A 10,783-nucleotide genomic window follows, 5' to 3' on the forward strand; every position below is an offset into this window, starting at 1 on the left:
GTTGCCGTGTTTTATCAGACTGAATTATCTTTTTATCTAGCTGTTTATTCTTAGATTTTCAAAGCTATAGTCACCATAGGAAGATAAACATTAAACGTTTTTGCAAAAGTCACTGTCACACTCCCTTCCCCCTTCCTTTAGCACCATTCCTAATCTAATGATGACTTGTCTGTTCTTGGTAGTTTAAACGCTAACAATCCACCCGCACCCAACAGCGACGCGACAAGTAAAAGCGGCACAGAACAATGTATATCCACAAGCTGACCAAACACGACGTTACCAAGAATTGCAGCTACGCGTCCAACGGTTGCTTGTAGACCAAATGCTGTCGATCTAAACAAATACAAACTATTTGATGTGACTTAGTAAAAAGAAGGTTTAACCTTAATGCCTGGTTCCCACGAGCAGCTTAAGTCATAACTTAGTTAGCTCACACAGAGATGATGTGTTAGATCAGTAAGGTTAATCCTAATTTATAAACTCGCTGAAAAATCAGTGGCTTTAGTAGTGCCTGAACAGTGCGAAAATAATTAAAACGTTTTGATTTTTTGTTATGACTTGCTAACTCAACCATAAAGCGGTATTGCTGTACACGAATTTTTATAAGAGCCAGTAAAATCTGACCTGAGACTGGCCGTTCTAATTATTGGAGTCTTTTTCAGCCTAATTTGATTTACTTCGCTTAATAATAGGAACACAACCTCAGAATTTTTCGGCAAAATCTGAGGCTTATGTTTTTACAAAATTTAACAAAAGACTATACATTTTATTATTATTATTACTATTATTTACCCAGGATAGCCTCTTCAGTTCCTATTGGTACTGCTATCAACCAGGGTTCTGCGAAGGGGGTCCTAGCGCATTTAAAGCTCCCATTTGAGCTACGAAAGTCGTGGAAGCACAGCAATCGCTCAACTAGACAACCGTCTAAGATATCAATCCTATTCAAATGCTGAAAGCTAAGCAGAAAGGATAGATTCACACTTTTATAGTCTCTGGCATGACTCGGCCGGGGTTTGAACCGAAAACCTCCCGCACTGGAAGCGAACGCTCTACCACAAGGCTATCAATCGGTAAAATTTATATTGAAGAAGAACTACTTTGTTCATCACGAACATACTGCCAAGCAATGAGCGGGATTCGATCCGCGGTCCCCAGAACTGGGAGCCGCAGACGAATCCACTACACTACGTGCGGCAATATATTAGTGATGAACTTGGATAGTTTATCCGGATGGTGCGTATACATATAGGTGAATATTTATCATAGCACAACCGTATTTCATTCTCAACAGAGAATACTTCACCCCGATCAGACCTCTGATCATGATACTTTCGTTTTTTCTCTTTTTTGACTATTACTACCAGTTAAAAAGTGTATTTTGTGTTTCATATGAAAAAACAAGTTCAAATTTTACCTGTTTCATTCTCAAATGTACAATTATCGAATATTTTCTCATATGTATACTCTTTAGGAAAATAACGGGCCTTCTCCGAACAGGGTGTTTTCTGTTGCTTTGGGCACATGAAAACAAGTGGAAGAACACAAGATTGTTTTTACCTTAAATGAGTTGGATAGTTCTCTAGAGCCAAAGCATCAAGAGCGTTCCAACCAGCGACAGAGATGCCAGAGAATATACACGACATTATTATCATCTCCAATCGATTTGTCACCAGCCAAAAGAAAAACACAGTCACACCAGACAAAACCATGGCAACAGCTTTGTGTATAAAAATAGAAATACAAGATTGTGACCCATGTGTGAGTTGCCTTAGATTGCTTTTTCATAATGGAAAGTGAGAAAAAATTTGCCTCCAAAAATCTTAACTTACAAGAATTTTTCCCGTATATTTTTTTAAACGAGGCTATGTGCTTAATAGATTGTGGACTTGTGGATGCACTTACACAAAACGCAGTTGCTCTATTTGTCGAATATTTTTCTCACGAAATCTCTCCTAGTAAGGTATTTGTTGGAAAAAGTTGATAAGAAAAAAATCAAGAACGAGAGAGAAACAAAAAGATTAAACAACGAGAATAAAAAAAAAAACCCTCGGTAAAATGATTCTCACCTAATATAGCTCTTCTCCCGACTTTGTTAATAGCAATAATGACGAAGATATTTCCTGGCAGGTTGGCCAAAGCAACGAAGAAAGACTCAACGTATGTCTCACTCTCTGAAGCGACGGTTTGTAAACACGTCATATTGGGTACTGTGTAGTTGACGGAAACACCACCGCCGCAGGATGAGCCGCCATGTTGGATGCGTTTGAAAATTTCGGGAAACCACATCCACAATCCGTAATACCTAATAAAAATAATAAATCGCGAATAAAAAAGTATATCAAAGCACGTTTTCCATGAGAATGTACGGATTTTGGCCGAGATGTGTTCATTTCATTACGACATTGGAGTTAGTATTGTTCCAATTGCGTTTTTTCAAAAACGCCGAAAGCTATTTACAGCCTTTTTTAAGGTGAAAATGGACTAACATTAGAAACGTAAAATGTAACGAAAAAATATTGGTAAAGAAAAAAACTAAAAAGGAACCTAACTCAATTCAAACATTTTTAAGCTTGAAAACTTGAGCCAGGCTCAGAATGTGAATTAGTTGTTTTTAACTGTTTTGCAAAATCTTAGCTAAATGTCTCTGTCTCTCTGTCTCAACTTTACTTCATGTCGATATATTGAATATGTTACAAATCACTCCACACAAAATTCAACCTACCCGAAGGAGAGCGTAAACCAAACAAAAAGCAAAATCACAGTTGGCAACAATAATGGAGGTTTAAATAGCTGTTTGGTAGAATTGAAAACCTGAAAAAATGGAACAATACTTGTGTACAATTGACCAGAAATAAGCCATAACCGAAGCAAGATTCCTCATATGAAACAGAGCGATTCCAAAAAATGGCTAGGCTAAGACGAGCAACCTCCCAAATATAGTCTTCTAACTGAGGTAAAACAAACCCTGAAAGGCTCAAAAAGTCTGGACAATTATAGCAGTTTGAAAACACAATTTTAATTGTCAGTCAAAAATAATAAGAAGCAAGATTGTATGTCGAAATAAAAAAAAAAATTCTACTAAGTGGTCAATATTTTTAACTCCGCTGTATAAATGCATTTTTTTTGTAAAACAAATTTTGGCCGAAAGTGGGATTAGGTCGCAAAAAAGCTTTTGATGAAAATAAATATCTTCGTCAAAAGATATTTTAAATAATCACTTTTTGTTTAAAAATTTTGCGCAGGTTTTTGAGCAAAAAAATATTTTTATATCGTAGTTATGTTTGTGCAGATATCGTGTGTAGCATACCTATATTTCAATGTGACAATTGCTGTTAAATACAGACTATTCTATTATGTTTAAATCACAAAATTCGACAAATCTATATTTTGACAATATACGGGCACTTTTTCCAATGACTTTTGAATGAAAAGGCGAGAGAAAACCGCTGTCTGTAAAAGGTTCTGCATATATTCGAGATTACCAAGATTTCACTTTCGTAAGTCGCCACACGCTAAAGTCACTACACGATCCTTACAAAAACATTCCATGAACTTTACCGAAATATTAAACTTATTTTCTCTAAATCAAAAGGCTTAGACAGTATAGTTTTTTCTTGGTTGTGTTATAGTTATACTCGTCAATTCTATATAATTTGAGGACTTTTGAGGAGAATTTTTAACCTTTTTAAGGTATTTTATAAAACAAATTGGAGATTTGAGGACATTTTATAATTTTTTAAATAGAATTTAAATGCGATGAGTGAAGAACAACTTTTGTTGTACGTTTTAATACATTTTATAAATAAACACATGTCACAGGTTGTGAAATTAAAATTGAGCAGATTTGAGAAGAAAGTTGTTAAAAAATCTAATTCTATGGGAGATTTGAGTAGGTTAGGGAGAATTGGAGAGTTTCAAAAAGGCGTGGAAACCTTGTCACATACGCACACATATACGCACAAAAATATACAGCAACTTTAAAGAACTTACTTGCGCCAAAGTATGAACACAGCTACCCAAGAAATTGCTACAAATGCATGATTCAGGATCTGCCACATATGTATCATCATCATCTTCTTCTGCATTCACTGATAATGACTTATAGTAGGCTTCTGAAAACTCTTTGATCTAAGATACATGGAGTAGCCGGAATTATTCCATCAAAACAAGGTTTTATAAAAACATAAAAATAGAAGTCAATTTATTTTAGCAAGGTGGAAGTATTATATAAAACCTTTATTCCTTTTTATTCCTTTTTATTCCTCTAAAATTTGACATATTTCTAATTTTCCCCACTCAACTTAATCTATGAAAAGTAATTCTTACTTCTATTGGTACTGGCTTATCACAACCATTATTAGCATGAAACATTCTTGTAAACACATCAGTCGCTTCTGCATCTTTACCAACCTGTAAATAAACACTTCTTTTTTTAAAGTTTTCACAACAAATGGAATGATAAAGTAAAAATTAAACTTCCTAAACTTTGCGTGCAAAAACCTTTTTAATTGAAAAAATATGAATTTCTGGCACAAAAAAATGAAAAAAATTAGCCATTTTGTGTCCTTGGTCTTCCCCTAATTAGGTAAAAACAAATGAGAACAAAAACAAAGTGGGATATTCAAATACACACCTTCTGTAGATATTTTGGACTTTCAGGCAAAATAATTAAAAGCATAGCTGCAGACAAACTTGGGAAAGCTCCAAGAGCCACAAATATTCGCCAACTGCCAAACCACAAATCTAAAATATATCCACCAATTTCAATATGTGGAATGATCAGCCAGGCTACCAGTGATGTCAAGATATTGCCAAACATCCAAAAACTAGCCATAAAACCAATCATGGGACCACGACGTGCTTTTGGCATAAACTCCACAAAATAGGAGAAAAGCACGGGCATTGCACCGCCAACACTAAATATTAAAGACAAAAAGTCAAGACTATCTTGTTTAAACTTTAATGAATAAATTTTACAGTGTCTGGTTTATTAAATATATTTTGGATACTACTCAATTAACTCATGCTAGCTGGATTAGTGCCAACCCAGCTAGTATAAATAAGTAAATCGCTATTTTGAGTGTTAGTGGTTTTTCACGCAAAATAAATTTTCACAAACAGTATGTCAAACAATACTGACATAATTTCCTGGTTATCAACAACACACAATATCTCTTCAAAACTTTGGTAAAATTAGTTATCGCTAAATACTTGGAGAACTTAAATAAGTTGCCACATAGACAATTGTGATTTTTTTACTTAGTGTTTGTGGTGGTTGACTATCGTTCAAATTAATCCTTTTTTAAAGCATCAGAACAACAAAACGACCCATAATATAAATTGCATGTAGCATCATAGTAAAAGATAGATTGTGGTTAAATGTATTTATATTTTTTATTGACGTAAAAAAAATACTGCAACCCTAGTATGTTAGTTATGAAATAAAACCTCAAAAATAAATCTAATGCTGGCCATACATTTGTCTGTCAGTGAACCAAAGATGGTGGCTTTAAGTAGCACAAGTTTCTTTACAAAACATGCCCGTAGTTAAAATCTCTGAAAGCAATGTTACTTTAAATCAGCAAGAACATCTGCACCTCGTTTATGTCCTTTTTACAGCTCATTTGCGCTTCTTTATGCATATCTATTAATATTTTCTTTTTTGAAGTATATTGGACATTATCATTTTTTTGGCTACATACAAATATGTTTATTTTGTTGTTTTTAACTACTTCTGTATTATGTTTTTAAATTGTACATTTAAAACATTGAAAGCCTAGTGTTAGACATGTTTAGCTGCTCTCAACTTGTATTAATGGTTAAAGGTGAAGGTATAGCTAGCTAGCTAGCTATAGCTAACAAGCCACAGAAATCTTGAATGGTTTAGCAATTACCATGCTTTTGCTGAAAGATGCTTTAGATGTATTTAGGTAAGCAACTATAACAATGACAGCACGTTGTCCTAAATATGTATGTCATGGCATCTTCTTTTTTTATTTTAATCAAAGCAGAAAACTGTTTGAGATCCCATTGTTTTTGTACAATGACAAATATTAAATATCCAATGGAAACTAATATTAGTAATAAAAGACTATTTGTTTTCGTACTAAGGGAGGCCTCTAATATACTTTGAAAACTAATAGTTAAAACTAGTCGTTAGCCCGTGGAAAAATCCACGGGTTCGCCCGTCCTTTTTACACCGCATCACGTGCGTCTCGCTACTTGCGCAGCTAAGCTACCATTTTGCATGACAGACAGACAGACAGACAGACAGACAGACAGACAGACAGACAGACAGACAGACAGACAGACAGACAGACAGACAGACAGACAGACAGGTATTATAATATAGATAAATTGAGTTACAGTTGTGTATTATGTTGCGCATTAGCCCTGCGTGCAAAATAGAAAGTGGTGGCTCAAGCTTAATCAACATTTTGCCTAAAAAGATAACAACAAGCTAAGTTTCTTAACATATCCGCAGGCTTGAGAAAACATAATTTTGATAAAAAAAATTATGTTTATTTTTTTGTTATTTGATCAAAATTTAATATTTTCTTTAAAAACGATTATCGTCCTCCTTGAAACCTTAATTCTGGAACTCAGAAACTACAGTTACACTAATATGCTATTTCCTTAAAATTTTTTTAAACAAACCTACAACAACTTTTAAATCAATAACACTGTTTATTCTTAAGTTATTACACTTTTGGTTTTCACGAAACATTCCTGGGTGATGCTTAATCATGACCGCTATGGTTAAATCAACTAGACCAATATAGAAAGGGTTGCAGAGCGAGAGACAGGGCCCCTAGGTTTGCAAGCTGCTTGACTATACATATTTGGAAGAACTCTATTTGTATAAAAGAGTAAAAACACCGGTCTGCTGCCTAGTATGTTTAAACAAAATGTAGTCAAAAATTCAAAAAAGTACATCTAATATTTCAAATATAAGTGAAAAGGAGGAAAAAAACAGCAATATAAACTAGATATGTATTTCTGATTAGTCTTATTTCAGGTGTCCAGTTGTCAATGAGCAACGGTAAAAATATATTTTTGTGTGACAAAATGTAACTACTTACCCAATACCACTTAAAAATCTCAAAAAGAGAAACAATATGAAATAGGGTGAAAAAGCAGATGCCAATCCAAATATCCCATTAATAGTCATGGACCACAGCAATACAAATCTTCTTCCCTACAAGAAAGTAAATAATTTTTTAACCTGTTAAAATAAGGCTATAACACCATAAAAAGTAAGGAGGTGAATAAAAGCTGAGACACATTTTTTGAAAATTAATCTGTTTAAAAACATATAGTTGACTTCAAAGGGACTCCTGCATTGAAAATGCTATTTCTGTATGTTATGAAAGGATAAAAAAGGGTGGAGGCAAAGGGAAAAAAGTTGCTTCTTAAGTCTTTTAGAAGTTGTAATCTCAACTATAATCCAATATACCTTTATATCAGCAACACCACCAAATGTATATCCACCACAGATCATACCAACAAATATGATTGCGTTTAACCATCCCTTTTCAGAGGAAGTCATGTGTAAATCACATGCTGATGGAAGAACAAATGAAACCACCTATGACCATAAGATAACTGTTGACAAACATACAAAATTACTAAATGTAGCCTTAGTGCATAATTAGTGGTATTTCATTAAAAAAATCAAACCTGAATTTCTACAGAATCTGATGCCAATGCCCATCCACAAATTAACAAAAGAAAAACTTGAAATTTTCCAAAACCACAAGAAGAGACTGTTTTTTCATACAGATCAGCTTCGTTTAAAATTTCCTCTTTAGAACTATTTAAAAGACCGGAAGTCTCGTTACTTCCGTCTTCTTCAGGATCCATTTCAGTTTTTCTCCTTTATATCTTTCTCTTACATGTTTACATGTTTTTACAATGAATTACAGAATTGTTGATGTTATTAATATACATTTCTAAAGATAACAAATAAAAATATAACTTCACGAGTAAAACTTAGTAATCAATAAATCTAGAAGGATTAAGATGATAGTTAAAATTTTCATTTTTTTGGTCAGAATATGGCAATGCAGCACTTACATTTTAAATGAAAAGGTAAAATGGTAAAACTCATTGATCATTTTTATTTTGAATTAAACAGTCAAGACAGTAACACTTCTTGGATAAGAAAAAGAAGCAGAAAGAGATTTCTTTAAAGTACAGAATTGCGAGAAAAAGTCTAGTTCCAAACAGGGACAGTTAAACACCATTTTTAGTGGTTATAGTTTCCTGCATAATTAAATAAATTTAATGTAAATGTAACTTGCATAATAGAGTTGTTAGAGGCTGGCTGAAACTAGTGGTACTCATACCAAACTTTTCATTGTTGAGAAATGGGGGTAGGCACAAAAGGAAAGTCGGTCAAAACCACTAGGATACTTTTTCATTCAAGGTAAAAGGGGCCACACCTAAGTTTCTACTACAGGCATGTCAGCCAGTGGCATTATGGAAAAAGGTTGAGAAACCTTCCCATTATCGTTACATGATTGCGTACTTATTTACAGGTTCTTAATCCCTTGTCATCACACACCTAATATACTCAGACGAGTGATAAATCACGCACCAAAATCTTTGAAAACAATTTTTAGGTGCGTGAAGTTGTAGGGAGCTGACGGTTTTCACATGTTTCATTTTCAATATAAAGCTTTGCACCATCTTATTTGAAAGAAAAAGAAGATGTTATTTTAGTCCTTTACAATCATATTCTTACAGTTGTAGATTCACAATACAGCAAAAACGCCTTCTAGCATCATGTTTTAATAGTTTAAACAATAAAAAATAGCAGATTGTATATGTTATCAATCTGTATAAAGTCTTAAGTAACATACCTTAGGCTAACAATAATTAAATATCTAAAATAAAAAGAACATTGATATTTGCTGGATTAAACTATTAAGTTATGATTGCTTCCATATGACAGTTAGGGAACTGTTGTTAGTTCTGAAAGATCATTAAAATTTGTTCTATATATAGCTTTGTTCTATTGCTTATGACGAGCCTGAAATTATTCACAAATTTATGTTGCATTTTAAGATGGAATTCATAAAATCAGTACACAAGCAGAGAAACTGGAAGTAGAACAACCATTGAAACCAGATTTGGGGTGCATAATTTGGAAAATCTAATTAAAGATAATTAAAGATTGTCAAATTGATGTAAATTCTGATGCTTGCTATCCTGAACAACTATAAATAGAAGCTTGATTAATTATGCTAAAGACCATATATGTATTTGTCTTAGCAAACATGAAGGTTCTTAAATATTGGCATATGTTATACAGTTTTATTGTCAAATGAAATGTTGTTTGATTTGAGTTAGAAATAGTAAAAGTACAAGCCTAGGACGACCAAAAAATTATGGTAATCATATCACCTTTACAATATCTATTCATTGATAAAGTTTAAATACACATCCCTTAACAGGTCTAAAATTACTGATGAGAGAAAAATGTTAAAATTTGCTATTGCTTAAATATAACATAATTTATGCAGCATAATCAAATCAGAAACCACAGATGAAATAAAACCTTAGATCAAAAAATTTTGATATTGTGGTTTAAAGTTCAAAGGCGCATTTTCACATTAAGACAGAAAAGAGAATAAAAAATGGCAGAAATAAAACTTTGGTACAGGAAGAGAATCTTAGCGAACTTATTCGCCAGTGATTTTTGATAAATCACACAAAAGCTACCAAGAGAGAAACGCGTTTTTGCTTTTAAAACACAATGGGAATGCTCAGGTTTTATTTTAATTTTTAACACACATTTAAAACCTTTTAGGTTTTATATTTAAACTCAAGTTAAACCACAGTGGGAACCAAGCTTTAGATAGTTTTCGGCTATTAAACTTAAGAAATTATGTTTCTTGGACACTATGTCAAACTCACATGCAAAAAATGTCTCTTTTCTCATTCATAAGTTTTTTTCGTCTGTTTTCTGTAGAGCACTGTAAACAACTGGTAGAAAGTAAGTTTATTTTGATCTCGTGTAACAAAATGCACGAAAAATATTCCTGGGTCCACGGTGAAGACCACCCATTGACTAAGATTTCGGACACTCTGCCACTGGTACAAAGTTTTATCAGAGAGGGAGGGAAAGGGAAACAGGGATACAAAATAAATCGTCAAAAACTTTCAAAATAAATAATACATATTTATTAATCAATCTAACTTTTTATATGGCAGCAATACAATTTGATTTTTTTGAACTCAATGAAGTGTGTAACTAATATTGGTTTGAGCCAACTTCGTCCCTAGAGCCATGAAATAAAGCTGCAACTGTACAACCTCGTCCTGAGAAAAAGCATCTTGTAACTTTTCTGACATCGACAGGTTAGTGGTCCTAGACACGAAATTGGAAACTACAGCAAACTTTAAAAACATCGAAATTTTAATTCCATACTTCACGTTTTTTAATTTACACTTTTCACATTTTGTTAAACGCGGAGGGAATTTTTAATTTTGAAACCAATAAGTGTTTGAACAGAATGGGATTCTTTATTCGAATAGAAGTGTTACGTCGCATAACATTCTCACTACGAAAATAAAATGAGAAGAGAGACCTTCGTGTATATATATTTTACGACATCCAGGACGGCGATACGAGCATGTCCGATCGCCGTCCTAATGTCAGAAAGATATAGAATGTCCTGGAGACGAGTTCGTATTGTCACACTCTTTTAAACAACCGTCTCAAACTTGTTGCCAAGGTTTTACGTTCAATGAAGGCAGAGCTATGGGAACTAAA

General features: G+C 33.4%; 1 protein-coding gene across 1 annotated transcript; it reads right to left on the reverse strand.

Annotated features, from left to right (window-relative positions):
• Nucleotides 1-63: 63 nt before the first annotated feature.
• LOC130644778 (synaptic vesicle glycoprotein 2C-like) lies at nucleotides 64-7,954 on the reverse strand. Its single transcript, XM_057450509.1, has 10 exons — nucleotides 7,684-7,954; nucleotides 7,460-7,591; nucleotides 7,086-7,201; nucleotides 4,637-4,919; nucleotides 4,330-4,413; nucleotides 3,994-4,131; nucleotides 2,726-2,814; nucleotides 2,070-2,305; nucleotides 1,561-1,720; nucleotides 64-333 (listed from the first exon to the last, which is right to left on the reverse strand). The coding sequence occupies exons 1-10, from the start codon at nucleotides 7,864-7,866 to the stop codon at nucleotides 150-152; spliced, it is 1,605 nt and encodes a 534-aa protein (XP_057306492.1). The 5' UTR covers nucleotides 7,867-7,954; the 3' UTR covers nucleotides 64-149.
• Between the last annotated feature and the right edge of the window lie 2,829 nt (nucleotides 7,955-10,783).

This window comes from Hydractinia symbiolongicarpus, chromosome 5, assembly GCF_029227915.1.
Source record: "Hydractinia symbiolongicarpus strain clone_291-10 chromosome 5, HSymV2.1, whole genome shotgun sequence".
In the NCBI taxonomy this organism is placed as follows: domain Eukaryota; kingdom Metazoa; phylum Cnidaria; class Hydrozoa; order Anthoathecata; family Hydractiniidae; genus Hydractinia; species Hydractinia symbiolongicarpus.

What these genes read in the sequence shown, in the direction of transcription:
- LOC130644778 (XM_057450509.1), bottom strand. Translation starts at nt 7,866, where the DNA reads ATGGATCCTGAAGAAGACGGAAGTAACGAGACTTCCGGTCTTTTAAAT. An exon ending in GTCCAAAATATCTACAGAAG is followed by an intron (nt 4,414 to 4,636) that starts GTGTGTATTTGA and finishes GTTTATTTACAG; the next exon opens with GTTGGTAAAGATGCAGAAGC. An exon ending in GTGTTCATACTTTGGCGCAA is followed by an intron (nt 2,815 to 3,993) that starts GTAAGTTCTTTA and finishes CCATTTTTTCAG; the next exon opens with GTTTTCAATTCTACCAAACA.